At 48.2% G+C, this 24,717-nt stretch overlaps 2 protein-coding genes across 3 annotated transcripts in view; one reads left to right on the forward strand and one right to left on the reverse strand.

Moving 5' to 3' along the window:
• COQ9 (coenzyme Q9) overlaps positions 1–10,265 on the reverse strand; it is a 15,092-nt gene extending 4,827 nt beyond the window's left edge. Inside the window, 5 exon segments of the mRNA XM_029924242.1 lie at positions 3,445–3,580; positions 4,956–5,124; positions 7,916–8,033; positions 8,036–8,081; positions 10,258–10,265. Coding sequence (XP_029780102.1) covers positions 3,445–3,580; positions 4,956–5,124; positions 7,916–8,033; positions 8,036–8,081; positions 10,258–10,265 — 477 coding nt within the window.
• On the forward strand, positions 8,051–24,272 carry CIAPIN1 (cytokine induced apoptosis inhibitor 1). Of its 2 annotated transcripts, XM_029924500.1 has the most exons (10): positions 8,051–8,151; positions 13,303–13,485; positions 13,941–14,096; positions 15,507–15,583; positions 17,467–17,635; positions 19,034–19,107; positions 19,956–20,071; positions 22,971–23,052; positions 23,569–23,694; positions 24,068–24,272. In XM_029924500.1, the coding sequence occupies exons 2-9, from the start codon at positions 13,329–13,331 to the stop codon at positions 23,677–23,679; spliced, it is 942 nt and encodes a 313-aa protein (XP_029780360.1). In that variant the 5' UTR covers positions 8,051–8,151; positions 13,303–13,328; the 3' UTR covers positions 23,680–23,694; positions 24,068–24,272. The 2 variants fall into 2 exon arrangements, with proteins under 2 accessions (XP_029780360.1, XP_029780359.1); XM_029924499.1 differs by having other exon boundaries at positions 23,569–24,272.
• Positions 24,273–24,717: the final 445 nt, after the last annotated feature.

Raw genomic sequence — 24,717 nt, forward strand, 5'->3', positions numbered from 1 at the left:
GGGGGGGGGGGGGGGGGGGAAGAATCCCACGCAGGGCTCCACACTGTCAGCGCTCACGCGAAGCAGGGCTCACGAACTCAACCGAAACATGGGATCGTGACCTGAGCTGAAGCAGGATGCTTAACCGACTGAGCCACCCAGGCGCCCCAAATGTTTGTTCATTTTTGAGAGAGACAGAGAGGGAGAGAGAGAGAGAGTGAGACAGAGAGAGAGCGCGCGCGCAGGGGAGGGGCAGGTAGGGGGATAGAGGAACGGAAGCAGGCTCTGCACTGACAGCAGAGAGCCTGACGCAGGACTCAGACTCACAAACCATGAGATCATGACCTGAGCTGAAGTAAGATGCTTAACTGACTGAGCCACCCAGGTGCCCCAAATGTTTATTCAGTTTTGAGAGACAGAGAGAGAGCGAGTGAGCGTGTGCACGAGCAAGCATGCGAGCAGCAGGGGAGGGGCAGAGACAGAAAGGGACATAGGATCTGAAGTGGACTCTGCACTGACAGCAGAGAGCCTGATGCAGGACTTGAACTCACAAACAGGAGATTGTGACCGAGCTGAAGTCAGATGCTCAACTGACTGAGCCAGCCAGGTGCCCCACAACATTTTTCTGAATGAGTTGTTGAGGTGTTAACAACGCCACAGTGGTCCTTTGCTCTTGGCGATCACGGAGCACCTACTGCGGGCAGAGCCACGATGCACCACGGAGAGAGGGCAGGGAAGGAGCCAAAAATGTATTAACTCTAAGTCCCTCCTGCTGGGAGTGGAGAAGGTCCTGTTTTGGTGGAAGTAACAGAGCCTTTACAGAGGCCAGTTTGGCAGTATTTACCCCAGACTTGCAGCCGCATTATCGCTACTGGTGACAGCTGCTTACCATGTCAGGCCTCTGCTAAGCACGTGACACACGTGATGGCACTGTGGCCTCGGCCACGTAGCAACTCCAGCTGGTAGGTGCTATCCTTACTCACACTTTACAGATGAGGAAACTGAGGCTCAGAGCTCTTCACTACCAGGCTACCCTGCCTCTACTTACATATGTATTAAGACCCTCAAAAATATACACACTCAGGGCTCCTGGCTGTCTCAGTCAGTAGTGCATGTGACTTTCGATCTTGGGGTCGTGAGTTCAAGCCCCCCAATGGGTGTAGAGATTATTTGGGGGAAAAGTACATATTTTCTTTCTTCTCTTTCTCTGGAGCAGGTGGTGTGTGATGCAGGGGCTAAGCCATACTTCTGGCTCCATGGTAGGCTCTGCCTCATCGCTAGAGGGAGACCTTGCTGGAGGGAGACCGTGAGGCTGGGGAGAAGGAGGGCTCTCTCTCCTTCCTGTGGGCATCCTGCCTGCTGGCGGCTCCCCAGCGGCCTTCCAGCGGCACCACCTCCGTCTGGTGGCCAGGCCACAGCTGAGGCAGTGTGCACCCTTCCTAGAGCCCAAGGACGTGGTTCCGCTGAGCCACCATCCCCCGCTCTGCCCCCAGAGGTTGGGTGCCAGCCCCAGGGAACCCTCTCTCTAAACTTAAACAGCATCGCTGGCCCAGTAGCACCTGCCCCTCACCTCCACAGGGACTCTCCTTCAAGCTTCTCATTTTAGCAACTCCAATTTTACCCTTTGTCTCCTATGCCCTGGGGACGGAAGCTGCACCCTGTGGCAACCTCTGTACTACCCTAGGGGCTTCTTTTTATCCTGCCCGTTACCTGCTTACCAACTGTACACCCAGTTCTCCCTTCCTGCAGTAAGTTCTATTTGAATAACCCATGTCATTTCTGTCCAGACTGATACACACCAAAATAGCAACTCCATTTCTTGAAATGTGCTTAAATGTTGTACAAATAGGTTTAGAATACTAAAAAATTGGAAACAACCCAAATGTTTATCAATTGAGGTCAAGTAAATACAATAGGTATTCTGCAGCCACTATGAATGAAGATATACACAGGACACAGTGAAAAAGACCAGTTACCTGTAGATTCAGTTTAAGATTTTTCCAAACATGGGTGCTTCGGTGGCTCAGCCAGTTAAGTGCCTGCCTTTGGTTGAGGTCATGATCTCGTGGTTTGTGGATTCGAGCTCCACATTGGGTTCTGTGCTGACAGCTCAAAGCCTGGAGCCTGCTTTTAGATTCTGTGTCTCCCTCTCTACACCTTCCCCGCCTGTGTTCTGTCTCTCTCTCTCAAAAATTATTAGACATTAAAAAAAAAATTATATGACTGTGAAGATAGGTAGCTTTGATACAGTGATTCTGTCCTTTAAAAAAAAAGATTTTTCCAAACAACCCTGTTATATTTCTGTCCTCTACGTGTTCCACCACTTCCTGTAATAATTCCTTCCGACATTCTCCGCCACCCTCAAACCTTTGTCTACCCTTTCTTAACTTCAGGTTCATGAGACAACCACACCTACTTCACAGGGAACAGGCCCCCTGGGAACTCGCTTAAGATTCTAGAAACTAAACCTGTAGCTGTCTTATCCAACCTTACCCCTACTACATCTGAGGCCAGTCCTTGTGCTCGTTTTCCACATCCCCTAACTCTTGCCTTGAAGGTGTTCTGGACTTTGGATTTTGCCACTTTCTCTCATTTGTACCTGTACTCCACCCGTTTCTGTGCTCTCGCCAGTGTTCAAACATGCTCACTCTCCCTCCCGTTTCCCTGCAAGCTTGGGATGGGAGACGTGAATCTGGGATTCCTTTGCTTTCTGTTCTCACTGTGCTCTTGCAGGCCGGAATCCGGCCATGCTTCATGGGTCTGTACACCACGGCCTCAATGTGAGCCAACAGCTTAATCTAAAGCAGTCATCTGTGCCAATGCAGCAGAAAACTGCAAGACTTACTGGGAAAAACAAAGCGTCTCCTAAATGGTGCTCTCTTGACAGTTTCCAAACATCAGATTTCATCAATTTTAAGATGCACCTATTTTTTCATTTCATTTTATTAAGATTTTTATTTTTAAGTAATTACTATACCCAACGTGGGGCTGGAACTCACACCCCCACGATCAAGAGTCACACGTTAGACTGACCGAGCCAGCCAGCCAGATGCCCCCCTGCCTTTTCATTTTAAACAATCAGTGTGAATCAGGCAATTGACAACGTGTCCCAGTTTAATAGGTAGCATTTTTTCTTTTTTAGTGATGCATAAAATAATGGCACTTCTTATAACCACTGCTGTCTTAGAGTCAGTGAAATGTGGTAGCTGTGATCACAGGCGATTCTCGCCTTAGGGGCTGCCTTTAGAACCTAGCTCGCAAGAACTAACTCCATGGTATAATCTTTCTAGATTAAAAAAAATAAAGCTATTTTCACCCTGTTGGTAAAACACACCCTACCCCAATCATGCAGCAGTGAGGGGCTCTAAGCAGAGCCAGAAGAGGGCATGAGGTCCTCTGCTCCGGCTGGGGTGACTCCCTCCCGGCCCATGCTGGCCCGGCTGCCCCACCCTCGCCTCTACACACCTGGGCTCCTTCCGCGATGGCCTCTGCCGTCCACCCGTGGGCAGGCACGAACTTCAGGGCGGCCGTCAGGATGCGGTGCTGCAGCTGCTCCTCACTCTCATGGTCCTCCTCCTCCTCACCGCCCTGATCTGTGTACCTGAGACCCAAACCCAACAGAGACATGGGCACGGAGCCCAGCACGCCTCATTTCACTGCCCGCTGCCTAACACGCAAAATGGGCCTGACCGAAACCAGGGGCTCCGGGCCTCCTCTCAGCATACACTGGGAGACACTTTTGCACCAGTACTGATGCTTCAATGCCAACAGAGCAAAAATTCTGTCACCTTTCTCCTCTCACACAGTCACTGAGAGAAGGGATCCAGTGAGAGAGGAGGTCTTGTCATAGGAAGGCAAATGCTCCCATAGCACTCTGGATTCCTGTTTACAGCCTGCAGCACATGGTTTCTTCATCTGCATTTGTACCAAATGATAACTCCATGAGGACAGGGACAATGGTTGTAGTATTCACAGGGCCTGACACAAAGGAGATCCTCAAAACATGTGTGCTGAATTGAAATGAAAAGTACTTTAATCAGGAGACACCTTAATTTCAGAGCTAGCGGAACTTCTCAGTGGCAGAATTAAGAAAAAAAAAATATCTAATGGAAATGTAAACTATTATCACCTTTCTAGAGGCCAGTTTAGTCCCACATATATGTAACAAAATTTTAGATGTGCTTTGATTCAGTGCTCCCCCTGCTGAGAGAATCACACACTTGATCACATTATTTTTTATACCAGTGAAGAAATCTAAATATTCATCAATAAAAGATAGGTTAAATAAATATAAAAAAATTTTTTTAATGTTTAATTATTCTTGAGAGAGAGTGAGAGAGAGCATGAATGGGGGGGGGGCAGAGAGAGAGGAAACACAGAATCTGAAGCAGGCTCCAGGCTCTGAGCTGTCAGCACAGAGCCTGATATGGGGCTCAAACCAACTAATGGTGAGATCATGACCTGAGCTGAAGTCAGACATTTAACCAACTGAGCCGCCCAGACGCCCCAAGATAGGTTAAATAAAGTTTAATACTGCCATTTTCTGGAATATTATGCAACCATGAAAATCATACAGACTGAGAAAACATTAAAAACGTATTGTTGAGTGAAAAAACAGGTTCTGGAACGGCATGCAGTGTACAATGTAATTAAACACTTAGTGTATATAGATTTACATATGGAATATACTTAAAAAACATCTAAAAGGAAGGATGTTCATAAAAACCTTAGAGTTATTTCAGGGTTTGTGATTTTCGGTAATTTTTGCTTTACTTTTATGAACTTCTTTATATTGATTAGATAGTTTAGAGTGTACAGGCACCATTAAAAAAAAAATCAATAGGTTCCTTTCAAAGATAGCCTAGAAAATGACAGAAGGTGAAAAGGAGGAGAAAGAGGAGGAAGGAGAGGAGGGACAGACACACCCAAACGTTCAAAATGGCCAGAAACGGATGGACTGGGGTCCTGATACATACCTGGGGGGTGAACGAGAAGATTCTGAACTGGGTTCTTCTGCCTCTTGTGTCTCAGGATGTTGCTGAGAAAAAGGCGGGGGAGGCTGTTGCTTCTGCTCTTCCGAAGACTTGAGCTGCAGAGCCGAAGCACGGAAGGTGCGTGACACCACGGCTGATTGGCAACGGGACACTGAAACAGAACGGGGCCGGTCAGACAGGACCGCTTACCAGAGAAGACTCTTGGATACCCTGAATGGCATGAGGGACGGGGGGAGAGGAAAGCAGGGGAGTCTATGGCAGAACCACGTATCCGAGTATTGAGTCCCAGACAAAAGTCTTGGGTAAACTGGCAACCTGGAAACATGACGTGGTAGCAATACACCAGAAGCCAGCTCACTGGTTACCTGGCTTATGCTTTTGCCGTCATTTGTTACCTGTGTGGTAATGGGCTTCACCCCAATGAGCAAGATTTTAAAATATGCAAATTAAGAGTAATAATCTTTTTGCTCAATGGGAGTGTTGTGAAGCCCAATAAAAAAGTGAAAATGACCTGAAATTGCTGCATATTTATATTATAGCAAGAGCACTGGACTAGAAACGAGACAGTCTGAGTACTGATTCCTATAGTATTTATATGGTGTCTTCACACAAGTTAGGTCACCAATCTCTTTTTATTTATTTAGAGTGGCGGGGGGAGCGTGGCAGAGAGAGAGAATCTCAAGCCGGCTCCATGCTCAGCATGGAGCCCAACATGGGGCTCAATCCCACGATCGTGGTGAGATAATGACCTGAGCTGAAACCAAGAGTCAGATGGGATAGTCAACGGTCAGCGACTGAGCCACTCAGGAGCCCCACAGGTGTGGGGCTTTTCTTGTGCCAATGTTTTCTCATTGGCAATACCTGCAACACCGCACTTACTATGGGAAGGACTTTGCAAAGTCCAGGCTCATACTACATTTTTCCCTTCCCAACATCTTATTATAAAAAATGTCATACAAGTTGAAAGAACTATGGCACGAACACCCATGTACCCGCCACGTAGGTTCTACCTCTCTGTCACCCTCTTCAGTCATCAATCCATCTTACGTTTGATGCATTTGTGGTAGACCTCAGTATTCTTCAGCTCCACACATTCTGGCGTGCGTATCATTCACCAAAGTCCAATATTTATTTACTGGTCTTTTATTGAGGCGATAGTTATATACAATGAAATACACAAATCTTAAATGAGTTCTGACGAAAGCATACACTTGCATAATCTGAACTCCCACCTTCAAGGGTAGTTTCATCACCTGAGAAAGTTCCCTTATGCTCCTTCCCAGTCATTCCCCACCTATACTCTTCTGAAATTTTCATCCTAGTTTAACTTGTCCTAGAATTTCAACTAATCATACAGTATATCTTTTGTGTAACACTTCTTTTGTATAATATATATTCTAAACTGATTAGTATTTTTGTGGAAATCAATTGCTACTTTTTATTGCTGAGTAATATTCCATTAGGAAACACTAATCTTTTGATGAACGGGTTCACCTGAGTTGTTTCAGCCTTGTCTATCATGAATAAAGTTGCTACAAATATGCTTGTACAAACCTTGTGGTGGACATTTGCTTTCATTTCTCCACCTCGGGGTGGATGTGCTGGGTCACAGGCATTCCTTTAACTAAACATATTTGGATTGGAGTTTTGTGAAAAAACAACAAAGGGCGCTTGTGTTTTAAAAAGAAATCTGTGGGGGCGCCTGGGTGGCTCAGTTGGTTAAGTGGCTCAGGTCATGATCTCACCGTTTGTGGGTTCCAGTCCCGTGTCAGGCTGTGCTGACAGCTAGCTCAGAATCTGGAGCCTGCTTCGGATTCTGTATCTCTCTCTCAGGCCCTCCGCGCCCCCAGCCCACCCCCCTACCCCCGTCTCACTCTCTCAAAAAATAAATAAAAATGTAAAAAAAAATTTTTTTTAAAGTAAAAAGACATCTATGGACTAACTCAGGGAACAATAATTTTAAAAGAAACACAGAATAGGGGCGCCTGGGTGGCTCAATCATGATCCCTGGGTCATGAGACAGAACCCTAACATCGGGCTCAGTACTAAGCTTGGAGCGTGCTTAAGAGTCTCTCCCTCTGTCCCTCACCTCAGCTCACCACCCTCCACCTCTCTCCTTCTCAAAACAAAAACAAAAACAAAAACAAAAACACAATACAGAACAGTAGATGTAAAAATATCAGTATTTTAGTATTTATAAAAAAAAAAGGAACAAATACTCCTAAAACTTTGAAAAGGATGGGACAGATCCCAAAGCACGACTGGGGAAACCACCGCGGTGCACAAGATTTGATGAAATACAGGATAATATTATTTTATTAGTTACATGTTTATGTTAACACATCAATGTATATTCTATTTATGGAAGGTGACACTGGTTTTCCTTTTACAGCAGCAATATAAAGTTACCTCTTAAGTAAACGTCTAGTTTTAGGAACCCGGATGTATAAACAAAAACACTGACCATATTGTGGGAAAGGAGGTGCCGTATCATAGAGTTAACGAAGTGAGGAAATGACTGACTTAGGAAACAACGGACTCGGAGATCTCTGCGGCTGTTTCCAACTCCGACCGTGAAGTGGCCCTTCCCAGGGACTTGGCGGTGGACCTACTAAGGCATTGGGTCTGGGTCTGCCAGGCTGCAACTGCCGGGCTGTGAGACCCTGGGCACCCACAGCCCCCTCCGGGGCTCCGGGAACTCTGTTAAATGGGAGTGACAGGCCCTGCCCCGCTACTCCTGCCCTTCACAGCTCAAGAATGGAGGCAGAGACCAGCCAGGCGGCTCCTTCGAGCTCCGGACGCCGGCGGCTCCGCGCCGATGCCCTTCACCTCACCTTGCTCGTGGGCCGCCACGACGGCCTCTTCCGCCCCGCACCCAGCCCAGGTCGGCTTCGCGCCCCCTCCCTGCTCCTCCCCGCTCCCCGGCTCGGCCGCCCCCTCACCGGGCAGGCACCGTAGCTGCAGGAGCCTCCAGCCCGCCCGGCCGAGCGCGCCAGCCGCCGCCGCCGCTGCCGCCGCCATCTCGGAAGCGGGCACGCCTCCGACAGTGACGCGGCGGACAGCCCAGCGAGCTCGCCACGGCCACTTCCGCCCTGCCCGCAGGGTCCTCTTATCGCGAGAGGCGCGACGTGCGAAGCCGGCTGGCGCGGAGAAGCTGGGAGCGAGCCCCGAGAAGCAGGTGAGCGCCCTGAGTGCGGCCCAGGACCCGATGTCCCCAATCGTCCCCTTCCGGCCCACCCTCGCCCCGGCAGTCTCTTGTTTTCTATTCCCAGCGCGGCCCCTCGGTGGACACAGAGCCATGACCACCCCCCTGGGTCTCACGCCGGGCTTTTGCCCGAGGGAGCCCGTATGGGGGGGGCCGGCCGGCCCTGCCTGTCTCGGGCTCCTGGCGCTGTGGCTTCTTGACCTTGCGGGGCTGCCTTGTCTCTTGCGCTGCCGGCCCGGGTCTGAGGCTCTGAGGTCAGTGCGATGAGAAGGACAAGCCTTGAGCTTGCGTCCCCAAGACCTGGGTCTGAGACCTGCTTCTGTTAATCGCCAGCCGTTGTGACTTTGGACCTCAGGTCCTCGTCTCAAACACTGGGGGAGCTGAAGCCTCGGTCTTTGGGGGGGGTGTGTGTGGCCTAACCCCCAGATTGTAATTTTGAGCCAGTGACTTGCCAGAACCTCCAAAGTGTGGAGTTGGTATTAAATAAACAAAAATGTAACTGAGTAAGTTTTAAAGATCTAATCTTAATTGAACAGTTCAATTAAGGGGGGGTTGGGGGGAGAATTATTTCAGGCAAGGGGACAGAAGGGGTCTGTTAGGCATATTGCCTTACAAATGCGGGCTGGAAAATTCCAAATTGACTCCTTAAGATTACATTCCTGGAGAAGATTGAAACCGCACTTAAGTGAGCTATTAGTTTCGGTTTGGTGATGATGTGTGCTTAGCACAAGTGACTCCATTTCGGGCCTGTTGTCTTCTTTTTAACAGTATGATTGAATATTTCGCAAACTTGCCAGATCCAAAGAACTGTCCAGGATATTTATTAATAAATTGGACGCCCAGATCTTTCTCCTGGCATGTCAATTTCAGTACATCCAGTTGCAGGCCAGGAATCTATTTTAACAAAATCCCCAGGTGACTTGTAGAATCTGCAAGTTTAGGAATGGCTGGTGGTGTCCATTCCGACATTAAGTGCCAATCTCTGAGTGACTTGGAGGTCAGGGACTAGGCACTAAACTGAACTGTAAATGTAAGTGTAGAGCGCCTCACTGTGGTATCTGTTATCTGGGAAGGCTTCATATTAACAGGGAAAAAGTACATGGTTTCTTATACAAAGCATGTCATTCTGTGAATTTTGTGTTTGCAGTTAAACCCTTGTCTTTGTATCTGTTTTGCACAGACGCTTATCAACTGGTTTTTTCAAAACATCTTGCCCTCCCCTGCCTAGCTGTGGGGCAAGCTCTTCTAAGCCAGAACTACTCCCCTGATGTTAAAAATTTCAGATCCACAGCTCTGGACTTCATTAACATTACTGATCTGTCCATGAGGTTTTGTTTTCTGAGTTCTGTCCACCGATCTTCAAATGAGCCTTTCCTGTGGAAATTCTAGCTCTAGGGTATCCTTTCTGAAATTCTTAATTCTTGACACACACCTACTTGCCTGGAGACATTCTTCCTCTTCCTTTCCTCTGAGTTTCTTGTTTTCTTGCTGATTATCACCTCTTTTTCTGTGTGTGTGTGTGTGTGTGTGCGCACGTGGCCGCACAGGCATGCTCCTTACATTTAAGTGTTTCTGAGAACTGTCAGTATTCTCAGAATTTTTATGCACCTGACTTAAAAGGAATTGAGCCTTGGTAAAAGAACTGGTATCCAAACTTCAGTCTTATTATTTTCTTCTTCTTTTTCTTAATGTTTTTATTTTTGAGGGGGGGAAGGGAGAGAGTGGGGGAGGGGTAGCAGGCGCACAGAGGATCTGAAGCAAGTTCTGTGCTGACAGCAGCGAGCTCGATGAGGGGCTTGAACTCATGAACTGTGAGATCATGACCTGACCCGAAGTCAGACACTCAACTGACTGAGCCACCCGGGTGCCTCAATCTTATTTTTTTTTTCTTTTGGCTCCTTTGAAGGATGCCTCAAGATTTGATGTTTCTTAAAGGGTACCTTAGAAATAAACAAGTGCATCTCCAGAAGTTATTTTCAGACGTCTGCTTTCCCTGCCGGGCAGCACTGGAGAAGAGCCCCGGGCGCTTGTGTGCGGCAGGAAGTGCTGGAACAGCGCTTAACAAGCAAGGCCGGTTACCTGACCATGGCTTCTTCGACTCCACCTCCTTTTAGATATGACACTGAGTCATGCTTCTAAGTATGTTGTCTGAGGTTCCAGACATTTTTTCCTTATAGTTGGTTTAAAAACGCATATTGGTAGCAACACAGAACTCCAATGATGAAAGGGATCACTCTTCAGCCTTCAGATACTTGAAAGAACGTTGTGTCCCATTTTATTTGGAAAATGCTGACCGAGAGGGGTGGCTATCTTTGCGTTTTGAGGTTAATGTTTAGTAAATGTATTTTATGAGCTCTCTCTTGCTGGAGAAGATTGGTTTGGGGGGATATGGGACGCAAAGCATTTTACTTTGTTCTAACGTGCAGACACAGTCCCACTGGTGTAGTGTCTGAGATGTCAAGAAGGCTGGCTCTTCTCCTGTGTAATTCTAACAGTCTCTCCCTGGGGACTCCTAAGCGGCCACGATGGAGGAGAAAGAATAGGCTTTAGAGGGACTCTCTGAAGCAAAGGCAAATAAACTGGCCACCAAAGACTAGGAGTTCTCTTGCAACATTATTTTGTTGAGCTCTGCGTGCCAGACCCTGCCGAGTCTTTGCATATTTTTATCTTCTCCTTTACTTCATACAGCAGGTTTGTAAAATAGGAGATTATTGTTATTGATGGGAAAAGAGAGAGGCTAATAACTCTCCGACGGTCATGTAGCTCATAAACAGACAATCCAGTGGTAGATAGACCCCTAGTTCATCTGTATCTAAAGCCTGTGCTCCGTAAACACTGCCTCCGTTTACGGTTGCCGAAAAGGGCTAGACACCTGGCTTTTTGTTTTGCTCTAACAAACTTTTGCACCTTCTTTCTTTCTTGATGGCTTTTCTGTGAGTACAGTGCAAGGCTTGTAGTTGTTGCTGGCCGGCAGGGAGCTTGTCGCTTTCCATTGTCCCAGCGGCGAACCTGTGCCTACGTCATTCTAGAAACAAGTCCTTTATGTCTTATAATCTAACGGCCAGCAGTCCATATTCCTATTTTCCCTGGCTGGTTCTTAAAAGGGAGATTGATCCCAAGCTGCTTACCTTAACTATTTGTGCGGGGCACCTGGGTGGCTCAGTGGATTATGCAACCGACTCCTGATCTCAGCGGTTGGTTTGAGCCCTGTGTTGGGCTCTGTGCTGACAGCATGGAGCCTGCTTGGATCCTCTCTCTCTCTCTCTCTCTCTCTCTCTCTCTCTCTGCTCCTCCCTGGTTGTATGCACTCACTCTCTCTCCCTGAAAGTAAATAAATAAACTTAAAAAAATATGTTTGTGGGAATTCTTCCTCAACATCATGTGACTGTTAAAATCTTAAAAGCTTCAGTTCTTTATTGTGTACATTTTAAGGATTTAAAAACAATTCAGTGACTAAGAAATCCTGCTTGTCTGGTAACACTTGGCATCCTTTTTACTGGGACTTGCAGTCAGATCAGGATCATAAAAAGTGGGCATTCTACATGGAAGCAATTGGATAAAAGGTATGATTAAAACACAGAGGCAGAGGTTTTTCATAGAACAAGGAGGGATTCACTTTGGAGAAGTGGGAGACCCAGCTGGAGCCAGATAATGGAGGACCTGATTCCGGAAGAATGAGTTTTAATTTCACCTAGAAAATACACTTCTTTCTTTAGGAAAGGAGTGACAAAACCAAAGTAGTATAGCATTTAAGGATGACTGGCAGATTTGGCCATGATTTGTAGATGGAGGAGCAAGTCATTTGAAGTGAATATTTTTGAAGAAGCAAGAATGTGGTGGACATGGCTTAGGTTCAGTCCGAGTGTCTGTGGTGGCATAATTGTGACTGAGTTAGCCACTTCTGCAGAAGACAGAAGTGTTCAGCACGACGCCGATCCATGCTTGACCTGTCTACCACGGCTTCTGCCTTTATGCCATTTATTGGAGCTATTTTAAGTCGGAACCTTGGTGGCATTAATGTTTAAGAAAGAAAAGAAGAGCCAGGTAGAATGCTATCGCTTGACCTGATTTCATTGTGAGCACATTCTAGACTCATCTCAGAATCCAGTGGAAGAGAAAGTTGACTCAAGGTGATGGGGAGAGGGGATTTCCATATGTTAAAAGCATGGGCTTTACAGTCATATGGATTTGGAGTCAAATTCCAGGTGTTACTTTATTAGTTGTGTGATCTGGCAAAGTCCATGGCTTCTGTTTCATAGCTATAAAATGGGAAGACTATCTAGTTTAAGGTTGTGCTGAGGTTCAGTTGAGATAATGTAATTTTAAATGTTTTGAACAGTCTGGGTAACTAACGTTAAATGTTAAAGACATAGTAGGTACCATTGATCATTGCAGATTCAATGGAATTGAATTTTCATATTTTGATGAAAGGGAATATATCATTATTCAGTTTGCTAAATTTAAATATGTTGGGGCACCTGGGTGGCTCAGTTGCATCTGACTTCAGCTCAGGTCATGATCTCATGGTTCATGAGTTCAAGCCCCCCATCAGGCTCTGTGCTGACAGCTCTGATCCTGGAGCCTGCTTTGGATTCTGTGTCTCCATCCCTCTCGGCCCCTCCCCTGCTTATGCTTGGTCTCTGTCTCCCTCTCTCTCAAAAATAAATAAACATTAAAAAAAAATTTAAATATGTTGTCTTTTTTCTTAAAAAACATTAAACTTGTGGATGGGTTATGTCTGCCCATTTATTTGCCTTCTTTATTGAGTCATATTTTTGCCTAATTAATGTCCTGTATGTTTTATATTTTGTTCAAGCTGATTTGTCTCAAATCAAAGCAGAAATCCTCTTTCTGCCTTCAACTTCTGTACTTGACTGCCAAGGCAGGACTCTCACCAGGGAAGCAATGTGCCTTGTTTGAGAATGTTGGGGTTAGGAACCCTTGAGATAATGGGTTCCTTTTTTCAGTCTCTCTAGCATCTACAGGAAGATGTCCTAATGTGGTCAGTCAGCGTTCCCTGGTGAGGTCCGAATTAGGTTGAGATTCTAACCACATTTGATGGTTCCTCGTGGATTAAGGCATGCTTTTGTCTCTGCTCAGTCTTGACTCTCCTTTGTCCCAAAGTCTTTAGGTCCTTCGGCACCGCAGGAATGGCAGATTACGGGGTCTCAGCTGGCCAGTGTGTGGCGGTGATCTGGGATAAGTCATCCCCGACAGAGGCTCTGACAGATCTGGTGGATAAGCTTCGGATGCTCACCGGCGATGAGGGCCAAGTGTGTGTGGAAAACATCAGCCAGCTGTTGCAGTGTGAGTGCCTGCACACGTCGTCATGAGGGGGCTTATGTGCTTGTGTGGTGCCTTGATGCCCGAGCTGTTTCGGGTGGCACACGATGGCAGCAGGGGGTCACCCTGCCGATCTTTGGTTGAGATACAGCAGACTTATCTCGTAGACTTATGATTCATAGAAGTCTGTTGTGTCTTATTAGATATTCTGAGTTTTTTAAAAAGATTACTCCTTGGCCACCTTTCTTTTTCACTCCTTTCCCTGAACACATAAAAAGATAAGAAATTAGTAAGACGGAGGGGGAGCAGCAGCCTCCTCACCCCTCTTGCTAGGGGTGGTGGGATCAGAACATTTGCTTTAGGGGTCGGGGTTCATTCTGCCAGGGCCAGGCCTGCAGTGTTCGAGGGCGGCTTCGGAGGGGCTGGCGGGTTCCTCTGGGGCCCAGGGGGTGGCTGACTACAACCTTCCTTCTTTGCAGCTGCCCACAAGGAATCCAGCTTTGACATTATTTTGTCGGGTGTAATTCCTGGGAGCACCACTCTGCACAGTGCTGAGATTTTGGCTGAGATGGCCCGGATCCTTCGGCCTGGTGGATGTCTCTTTCTGAAAGAGCCAGTAGAGACAGCTACTGTAGGTAAGGAGATCTTCATTTGAAAGACTGGAATTTCACAGCATTCAGCCTGTAGGCATGTGTACGGCATCTCTCTGAGCTGGAGGTATCGTTTGGAGATCCTTCTCCTTGGTGGTAAATGATCGTAGAAATCCGAAGTGGTGCACCTGAAGGAACTGTAACCTTTGACCAGCCCATTCGGTGTAAAATAGAAGGAAACTGCCCATCTGACAATGGCTGGGTCCTTCAGCAGGCTGAGTGGTTAAACTGTGGTACGTCCACACCGTGGAAAACCCTGAGCACCAAAAAGGCATCCGCTCCCCACAGGTGAAACAACTCGGATGACTCTGCAGGGAATCGGGCTGGGTGGAAAAAGCCAGTCTCAAGAGGTTGCCTGCTGTGTGCTTCTGTTCATGTGACATTCTTGAAATAACAGAGTTATAGCGGTGGGGACCAGATTGCGGATTGCCATGGGTAAGGAGTAGGAGGCGGGAAAGGGGCCATTGGAGGGCTCCTTGTGACATGACACCCTGTATCTGGACTGTGGTAGTGCTCACACGAAGCCACAAGTGTGTGAGGTTGTGCAGAGCTGCGCACATGCCAACAAGCACGTGTAAAACCCGTGACATCTGGGTAGCACCGTGGACTCTCGGTGACAGTTTCCTGGTCCTCACTGGTGAGCTGTAGTTGTGAGATGTTACCATGCGGAGGTCTAGGGCCAAACCACCCTGAACGCGCCCTTCTCGTCAGATGTTACTATGGGGGAAAACGAGGCGAAGGGTCCTATTTTTTTTTAAACTTCCTACGCACCTGTAGTTATTTCAGAATAAAAAGTTAGGCGATAACAGCTGGAAGTCTGGGAGTGGTGAGGGGTCTTAGTGACTCATGTAAAACTGATGATGCAATCCAGGAACTAAAGGCCTCTCTTTTTTGCTCAGCGGTGAAGCTGTCAAAAAGCCATTCAATTCTGAATTTTCCATCAACATGTGAGGACTTAACTGATAAACACAGTCAGAGAATGAGCGTATTTTGAAATGCGTAGAGGTGTTTATGTGGACGTATAAACTTGCGGTGTAGCCTGCAGGGAGCCAGCGGTCTTTGCCGTAAACCTTGGGGGGCCCCACGCGGTGTCTCTTTGTCAGAACTGAACAGAGAGAACCCTTGAGTGCTGACAGTTCCTCCGCCTCTTTCTCACTCATTATCCACCAACCCCTGGGAGGTATTTCCAGGAAGCCAAGAGTGAGAAGAAACAGTAACAATGGAAGTATTACGTGACACGTAAGAGCAGAGGTAAGAGCACTTTGAACAACAAAAGCATTTGTCAGAACACCGTCACCGGTACTGTTTCATCACCTGCTGACCCAAATCCGATGGAGCCTTTGTATTTCCCAGCTTTGTCCCATAAAGCTGCTAATTGGGTTTTCCTCTCGGCAGTGAACAATAGCAGAGTGAGAACGACCTCTAAGCTGTGCTCGGCCCTGACTCTCTCTGGTCTCGTGGAAGTGAAGGAGGTACGTTGGTAGACAGCCTTCTCTGCTGGGAGTTGAAGCTGGTGACCACACCCAGGACCTCCGGGAGTCATTACGGAGAAAATCATGGGGGAGTAGCGGCCCTGAACAGGAGGCGCGGTGTCGTGCAGACTAGGAAGCAAGCCTCGAAGTGCTTTGTATGTAAGATACGTGATGCCTCAAAGGACAGAACTTTCTGGAACACCTGTCCTTTGAAGAGAGCCATCTTGCGACCATGTGGGTCGGGGTGTGTTCGAGTTTCAGTACTGGTGTGGGGTGGTGGCCATGGTGGCAGGGAGATCGCAAAAAGGTCCCTGGATGGACGCAAATCCTAGGCCCAAGCATGGTGCAGGCAGCAGGACCGTCCTCAGATCCTGGTGGGAGGCTGGGGCAGTTTGGGGGGCCGGGGAATGCCGTTTCTGATGGTTCAGTAGACATATTTAGGTTAAAGGGAGGTGTTCATATTTCCCCATTCTTCTTTGATGTCGAGGTTTTCTGGTGTGAGAGGTAAGTGCTATACCGTGATCATTGGTGTATCACCTGTTCGCAACATGACCTAGGGCCTTGGTGTCTTTACGTGCACTCTTTCTTATTTTCCTCGTTTAGGGTTTTCTGTTTTATATTCTAAATAAGAGATGCTTGTAAAAATTCAGTGAATACTGGAGCATATAGACTATAAAGTGCCATTGCAGGCCCTCCACACTTCCCTTCCCAGAGGAAGCCACCAACACGTTTTTTTGTGTGGCTGCTGCTAAGACCTTTTTATGTATTTTTGTGTGTGTGTGTGTAAGACTTTTTAATGTAAATAAGATTGTATATAATACATCGTTCAGTCACTAGCTTTTTCCCTCACCTTTAAATATCTTTTTTTTTTTAATGTTTATTTATTTTGAGAGGGAGAGTACGAACAGGGGAGGGGCAGAGAGAGAGAGTGAGGGAGAAAATCCCAAACGGGTTCCACACTGTCAGCGCAGAGCCCCATATGGGGCTCGATGCCATGAACCCATGAAATCATGATGTGAGCCGAACCAAGGGTTAGACATTTAACCGATGGAGCCCCTAAGTACGTTTGACATTTAACCACCTTCAGTGCGTTGCCCTTCATTTTTATTAATGATGTAACCATATTGAGTGCTATGGATGGGCTAAGATTTATTCAAGCATTCTGTAGTTACTGGGCACAAAGGTGACATTCCCACATTTTTTCTGCCTTTATCGATCATCTGCTACTTCTTTCCAAGAAAACATTTCCCTCCCCCATGGTTCTTTTTCCCTAGTTCATTTCTACCCATGCTTTCCTGCTATATAGGCTGTGATCCTTTTCTTTTCTTTATTTTTTTATATTTATTTATTTTTAAGAGACAGAGAGAGGCAGCATGAGCAGGGAACGGACAGAGAGAGAGGGAGACACAGAACCAGAAGCAGGCTACAGGCTCTGAGCTAGCAGTTGGCACAGGCACAGAGCCAGATGCAGGGCTCGAACCCACGAACTGTGAGATCATGACCTGAGTCAAAGTTGGAGGCTCAACCAACTGAGCCACCCAGATGCCCTGCCTTTTCAACATGTCTGATTCATCTTTGTAATCCTAATCATTACAGCTTGCAGAATGACAAGCATAGTGTCTTGTACCTAATAGACGGGTGTCTGGTAAATACTTTAAAACTTTCCAGAGGGTTGGCTCAAAGTAAGCCCATAGACAAAATGACAATCTCGGGTACAGATCACTGAGAAACTGAAGGTGAGGCATGAGGTGACATCTGTCATCTGGTGCTGTTATATGCTTAATACACAGAAATGAGTATTTGACGCCTGTATGGGCAGACATAGTACAACATTATTTTGTGGAAAGAGTGTGGCCTCATCCTTTCGATGTCTTGAATTCCAGCTGCTGCGGGAGTCCTTGAGCCCGGAAGAGGTACAGTCTGTCCAGGAACACCTGGGTTACCACAGTGACAGCTTGCTGTCTGTGCGCATCACAGGCAAAAAACCCAACTTTGAAGTGGGTTCTTCTAGTCAGCTGAAGCTTTCTATTGCCAAGAAGTCTTCTCCTCCGGGTAAGATCGACATTGTTCTGTCCAGCTGGGCCTAGAAGGACATGTGAGACAGTGAGCCCGAGATCTAAACAGAGGCAGTGATGTTTCTGGAGGACTGACTACTCCTTCCTTAATTTTCAGCCATTTCCAAATGGAAGAATGTTTAATGTACTGTTGTCCTGGGCAAAGTCAGATCCAGATCCGAACTAACGCATAGGTATTATCTAGTTCAACCCCTTCTGCACCAAAGACACTGGGGCCTCCAGATTCTAGAGGCCCGAGCCACATGGTTTAGCTAACCAAGTCTTTCCACGCCCCAGAACAATGACATTTATTCTCAGAAGGTCTCCCGATGGTGGTCATGGCCCCTCAGAGTGTCCTGCTCCCCTTCCGGGGTGTCTTTCCCATGCTGGCAAAGTCAGCTCTTCCTACTTTGAGGATCATAAGCCACTTGTAAAAATACTTCTTCTCGGAAAGTTGCACCGGCCCTTTGCTACCCCCTCACCCTTCTGATCACTATTTCATGTGGCCCGAACTGAGAGAAATTGTCCCCGCTGCGAAGTATGTGAAAATTTCCAGGTATTCACACTGCTCTGCTTTGACAGGCCAGCCAGAACCTTTAAGAAATCCTCTGGAACCCCAGCCTTGGCAGTCCTGGTTCCAGAATGGGTAGGGACGGCTTAGGTCTGAGCACCCAGCTGCAACAGTGCACCTCCCTTTGGGGAGGCCCTTACCCCCACGGCCCATCTGGGCCTGCCCCCAGACTCCGGGCTCGGCTCTCTCAGGGCCTCCCTTGCACCCCGCCCGCACCGGACAGAGCCGGGAAGTGTGAGGCTCCTGTCTGCCGCTGGTTTATTACACCACCGCCAGCGGCTCTGGGGCCGGTTTTCTTGTACTGACAGGTTCACGTGGGTCAGAAGCTTTGCTATTTATGATGGTCTTGGGCAACTTCCCCTCGGATCTTCAGATCTCCCTGCAGTAGGTATAGGGAGTAACGATCAGCCCCAGGTTCTAGGGATGGAAGCGAAGACAAGGACAAAGCAACATGGGGTCAAGCACTGGACACACTCCTGTTTGTGGCTCTGTGAAAGTGGCCTAATGTGGGAACCGGTTTCTGCATCTGTCACATTAGGGCACCGCATAGTTACCTTGTAAGGTTCTCAGCGCGGTTTAATTAGGTAGTGTATAGAAATGCTTACCGTAGCATCTGATACGACATAAGTGCTTAGCAAGTGATGGCTTCTGTCACGACACAGTGATTGGCCCCAGGTCATGCCTTCTCCGAACGGGAGAGCTGGGCCTTGGACCCAAGCTCGTTGGCTCCCAGTCCGGTGCCCCCCACAGAGTCTCAGTAGAAAGCACCCCGTGTGTCTCCGGCTGCTCTCATGGAGCTCTTTGTCTTTTGTCGCTCGGACTCAGCGAAGCCGGCTGTGGACCCTGCAGCGGCCAAGCTCTGGACCCTCTCAGCCAACGACATGGAGGACGAGAGCGTGGTGAGTGGGCACCGCGGGCACCGCTGCTTCCTCGTAGGCCCCGCTGTGGGCGTGAACGCAGCTCTGCGTGGCCTCTCCGGACGTGCAGCCGGGGCGCCAGCATCGCGGCTGTGCCTTGTCACTAGCGTTTTTGGTTCAGAAGGAAACTCCACATCGGTGGCATTTTATATTTTTTTTCGGCGGCCCTTTTCCTCACAGATTTTCTTGTTCTCACTTCATGTGATGCGTTAAAGATTCTCGTGGGCATGTGTGAACCTGAATAGAGTTTGTCAGCTAAGATATTCTCTCGGCTCCTTTGTCTGGGCAGGCCCCCAAACGCTCCCTGTTAAGAGCAGTACTTTACCGCCTTTGGTCAGGTACGGTCTATGATCAAGTTCTTCATTTCCGCGGCTGCCGCAGATCTCGCGATAGACAAGCCGCGGTTCGTGCCCGCATTGAGCTCACAGATGACTTGTGCGCGTGTGTATCACAGGCTGCACAATGCACGTGACATTATTCGTCTTTCTCTCTGGAATTATGTAGAAAATATTCCCTTTTTCACATGACAGCCCTTCATATGTTTGAATAAATACAACATTTCTCTTTTCATTCTTCTTGCTCCCTCCCTACACACACATGTGCACACATTCCCTGCACATTGTAAATTGCTTCCCGGTCCCCTCATGACCTAATGCGTCTTCTGGGGAGTTTAGATCACTGCAGCGGTCAGCTGGAGTGTGTGATCAGTCCAGAGTAGGGCAGTGGAGACCTTTATGTGGACAGTATAAACCGGCTACCACCGCAGCCCTTTATTCAGCCTTCTGTCAGCAGAGATCATGACCGTGTCACTCACTTCGAACACTCTCCAGGACCTCATTGACTCTGATGAGCTGCTGGACCCAGAAGATTTTAAGAAGCCAGATCCAGCTTCCCTGCGGGCTCCTGCATGTGGAGAAGGGAAAAAGCGGAAGGCCTGCAAGAATTGGTGAGTGCTTGCAGAAGCAGGTCTAAACGCAGAAGCTTCTAGCGGTTTCTTGAGTCTCAAGGAATCGGAATACTTTATTATTGTTAAATATATATTTCATAGTGAAATCCATCATACATGCAGAGGAGTATTTTAATCAAGTGGATTTTAAACAGTAATAAAATGGACACCGTGTACTGATTACCCAGGTGAAGAATCGGAAACGTGACTAGTGTCTTAGACTAAGTCAGCCCTACGTGCTTCCTCAGCTGCATCCTGCCCCCTCTCCCCACAGAATTACCATTCTCCCAGGCTTATGGTAGTCATTCTTGGCTTATTTGGTAGTTTACCACCTAGTGCGAAGCTCCAAATAATCCATCGTTTAGTCGTGAAGAACTGAGTAGTAAGCCCGCACCTGAAGAGGCAGGGACAGGTCAGTATCCCACATCTGTGAAGTCTCCCAGTGAAAGATAAGATCCACATGCTCTTCTGGGCGGGGTCCCTTGCAGAGGAGTCGATAGGAAGAGTCAGGAGACAGTTTTCAGGGCGTGCCCCGGGTGGGGGGAGCCCCTGGAGGGCGCAGCGATGCGCAGAGCCTGGTGGCCAGCAGACTCGAAGCCAGAAGGAGGGGCTGCTCTGCATGTAAGGATCTAGAGCCGCCAGGCCCAGAGTTCTCCTGTTGCAGCTGACCGCAGCAGGCCACCAGTGTCCTCTGCAGGTCACCGGGCTGTTACTGGCACATGGTCCACAAAAGCCAGGGACCTGGGCTAGCTCGCCTGCCCTCCGGTGAAAAGAGTGGGTGATAGCAGCTTGGCTTGTGACAGTGGCAGCCTTCAGTGTGTCTTTCTCTTGTGTCACTGCTCCGGTGCACATGTGCGACTCTGTCCACAGCAGCGCCGACATGCTGTCCCTGAGGGGTCCCCTCCGTCTTACGTTAGCTTTTCCATTCTCTGTCTCCCATGCTTCGTTCTCACTTTTCTCTTTTCTTTTGGTGGAGTCGATTCTCCAGTCATTTATTTCAGAAAAGCTACTTGAGAGGTAAAGTTTGTTTTTTAGGTTTGTTTGCAGACTTCAAGTGGCTAAAAATGCCTTTTTTCTAGTCTCATAAATGATTGGTAATTTGGGTATGGAAATCTAGATTGGAGATAATTTTCTTACATCGTTTTGAAGACATTTCTGTCTTTTTTCCCAGTGATTGTGAAGAGGTATCTGAGGCCATTCAGTTTCTTGATCTTTCTGTAAGACCACTTTTTCCATTGTGGAAGTTTGTAGAATCATCTTTGTCCCCAGGATCGTTTGTAACATGTCTTGAACAGGGGTCTGTTCGCATCCCTTGCACTGGCCACTCAGTACGTCTTTTCCGTCTAGAAGCCACGTCCATTGCTTGGGAAATGTTCTTCAATTTTGTATATGATTTTTGTCTTCTCTCTTTGTTTTCTCTGTGACCTGTTACTCAAGATGTTGGATCTCCTTAATTGTCCTGTAATTTTCTTTCCTTTCACATTTTCTTTATGCTCTGCTTTCTGGGAAATTCTGTAAGTTTAGACTCCACAACTTTTGTGGCATTATTTTATTTCTACTCTCATGGTTGGTTTTTTTTTTTTAAATATTTGTTTATTTTTGAGAGAGTGTGAGCACACATGTGTGCACATGGGGGAGGGGCAGAGAGAGAGTGAATCCCAGGCAGGCTCCATGCTGTCAGCGGAGAACCTGACACAGGGCTCGGTCTCACGAACCGTGAGGTCATGACCTGAGCTGAAATCAAGAGTCAGATGCTTAACTGACTGACCCCTCTACTATCATGTTTTTAATTTCTAAGGTTCTTTGTTTTGACTTTTTTTTTTTTCTTTTAGCCTAGCCTCCTATTTTTACTTGGCGGGTGCGATCTCTTCTCTTTTCTCCTGAGATTAGTGATAGTTCTTTGCAGGTTTTTCCTCCCTGCTTAGTCTCTGTTTCTTCCCAGTTGCTTTTTTTCTTTTAGCTTGGTCTCTCACTTCGAGGTAGAGGCTGATACCTCCTCCGAAACTCCGATGTATCCGTGATAAGAGTTGGGGACAGAAAGCTCACCGGAGCCCTGAGCTCAGCCGTGGGATCTGTTGGCCGGGCTTTAGTGAAGGGAGCCTCGGGGGACTAGATGGGAGGGAGTGCTCCACAAAGTCAGTATCTCTGGGTCTTTGGGGCAGTGTGATTTCTCAGAGAAGGGTCTTTCTGGTGCTGGCAGTTCCTTTGGGAGGTTTGGGGTGTGATGTGGGTTGGGGGACGCCTACAAGGTGGCGTCCTCGCTCTGGAGTTCAGCTCCCCAGAGTAGGAGTTACTCCCTGCCCTCCTGCCATTCAGCGCCTGGCATTGCATCGCTGCTGTCTCCTTTCCCGGGGTCCCTGCCTTCGGGGTTATGTCTTCACGGAAGTTTTGGTGGGACCTTGAGGGAAAGTAAGGTAGATGCATGCATTCAATCTGTCCTCTTAACCTGGAAAACGTTGGTGTTAGTATTTTTGCCTTTGTTTTATGGACGGAAAGGGTGGTAAAGAGTGAAATGGTGGTGTGTGGGCTTGTTGAGTCATCAGTGTTTCTGTAAGTGTGAAAGTTGCCAGCATTCACAAATCCGGAGATTCTGAGTAAAACGCCAGGTTTTTTCCTGTCTGTCCTTAGCTTTGGGAAATGTGCCGACACTGTCTGCTTCCCCCCATGGCATTAGTGCACTGGAGCAGAGCGGTGGCCTGTGTGAGCGTGGCGTCTCCCCCTGCGCCCCCCGCTCCCCACCACTCTGTCTCCCTGAACAGCCTCACGCACTTACGCTATCAGCCTGGCCCCGGGGGCCTGTGAGTTAAGACAGCCTGGTATAGAGAGAAAAGTGTGAGGGCGCATTTGGGTTCTGGGCAGTGGCACGTCTCACTCACAGGCTACACTGATCTCCCCCCAGCACCTGTGGTCTTGCAGAAGAACTGGAAAAAGAGAAGTCAAAGGAACAGGCGAGCTCCCAGCCCAAGTCGGCTTGTGGAAATGTGCGTATCTGGATCTGTGTTCAGTATTCACAAAACCCCCACTGGGGGCACCATCCTCACCAACACAGACTAGCTCCAGCTCTCATTTACTGCCCAAGTACTGAATTAGGCACATGTGTGAGAACGTGTATGCGGGAGAGAGGTCGTCTCCTGCGAGCAGACTCGCTCGCTCACGCCCAGGGGGGCCTCTTGTCGTTTCTCCTTTTTGGCCCCGTTCTTCCCACTTGATAGTGGCCTGATGCTCCTCAGCCGTTTGGCTGAGCTCGGCTATGATTTGAACTGCTGAGACTATAGAAATATGGCCTCTAAGGAACTGCTGCAGACCCCCGGTTTTCATAAAACCAGAGATCTTAAATACTCTCTGTATTTGGACCTCAGTTGGACCTGCATATGTGCCCGGCCATTTCCAGTGGGCTTCTATGGCCACCTTAGGAAGATAGGGGTCCCTTTCTTGCCCATGAGTCTAGGACATGCTGACACTCTGCTTCCCTATACGATTGTCTCTTCCCTCCACAGTGCTACCTGGGTGATGCCTTCCGCTGCGCCAGCTGCCCCTACCTTGGGATGCCGGCCTTCAAACCTGGGGAGCAGGTGCTCCTGACCAACAGCAATCTCAGCGACGCCTAGGAGGGACGCACCGAGGTGCACGGCCACTCCTGCGGCCAGCTCCCGCCCCTCGAACCCCACCGTGTGGTTCCTCCCACCTCCTCCGGGTTTGCTCCCTCTCCGCGAGACCCCCATTTGCAGGGAGGGTGCTTAGTAAACAGTGTGAAGTTGGCTGCGGGGCGCAGCGGGGCACAGTGCTGCTATGTATCCAGAGACCAAGGTGAAAGGGGGGCTGGTTCCGAGTCGGGGGCCTCCTTCTCCACCTAGTGTGAGGGAACAGGAGTGGGTCCTGAGGGCCCCTCTCCGGATGTCACAGCGCTGACCTAACACTCAGAGTATTGACACTTTGGGACAAAGAGGCCCCGCCCCGGTTCTGAACTCAGCAATAGTGCCACTACTTGTCTTCCAGAGCTGGTGCTTACTCAGTCTGCAGTCGTTGGTGACAGGAGTCAGGTGTCTCGTGACCTCAGGGCACCAAAGGAATCACCCATTGGTTGCTGTGATCATATTCAGTGTCCGTCTGTCCTTTTATCCCCTCACCCACTCCTGTTTTACTGTATTGTATCCATCCTGTCGTTTACTCTGCAGTTATTAAAGTTGTGTATTTCTGCATATTGGTTGTGGAGAAGGTATGTTTGTGTGTGTGAGGTTGGACACTGCCATCTGAGCTCAACTTGGACCATAAAGCTTTCTTTTTTGGAGAGACTTAGTATCACAATGGGGCCAGTCCTACATTTAAGAATCAGGCCTCTCTTCATCTACTTTAGAAGAGGGCAGGTTGGTAAGAATTTAGAAGAAAGCAGGGCAGAAATCTAAACCAGCAATAAATCTCTCTGACAGGAGGTCTTTCATTCTCTCTGTTACTCACGCAGACTTGGAATTGATCTTGGCAAAGAGTTGGAGACTATGGATTTAAGAGACCAGGATTTGGGGGGGTGCCTGGCTGGCTCAGTTGGCAGAACATGTGACTCTTGATCTCAGGATTGTGAGTTTGAGCCCCATGTTGGGCATCGAGTTAAAAAAAAAAAAGAGGGGCGCCTGGGTGGCTCAGTCGGTTAA

This window comes from Suricata suricatta, chromosome 16, assembly GCF_006229205.1.
Source record: "Suricata suricatta isolate VVHF042 chromosome 16, meerkat_22Aug2017_6uvM2_HiC, whole genome shotgun sequence".
In the NCBI taxonomy this organism is placed as follows: Eukaryota; Metazoa; Chordata; class Mammalia; order Carnivora; family Herpestidae; genus Suricata; species Suricata suricatta.

Bases quoted from the DNA above. Each gene is read 5' to 3' on its own strand.
- CIAPIN1 (XM_029924499.1), top strand. From the start codon at position 13,329: ATGGCAGATTACGGGGTCTCAGCTGGCCAGTGTGTGGCGGTGATCTGG. The intron at 13,486-13,940 runs GTGAGTGCCTGC...CCTTCTTTGCAG, and splicing joins CATCAGCCAGCTGTTGCAGT to CTGCCCACAAGGAATCCAGC. The intron at 23,053-23,568 runs GTGCGTATCTGG...TTCCCTCCACAG, and splicing joins CCAAGTCGGCTTGTGGAAAT to TGCTACCTGGGTGATGCCTT.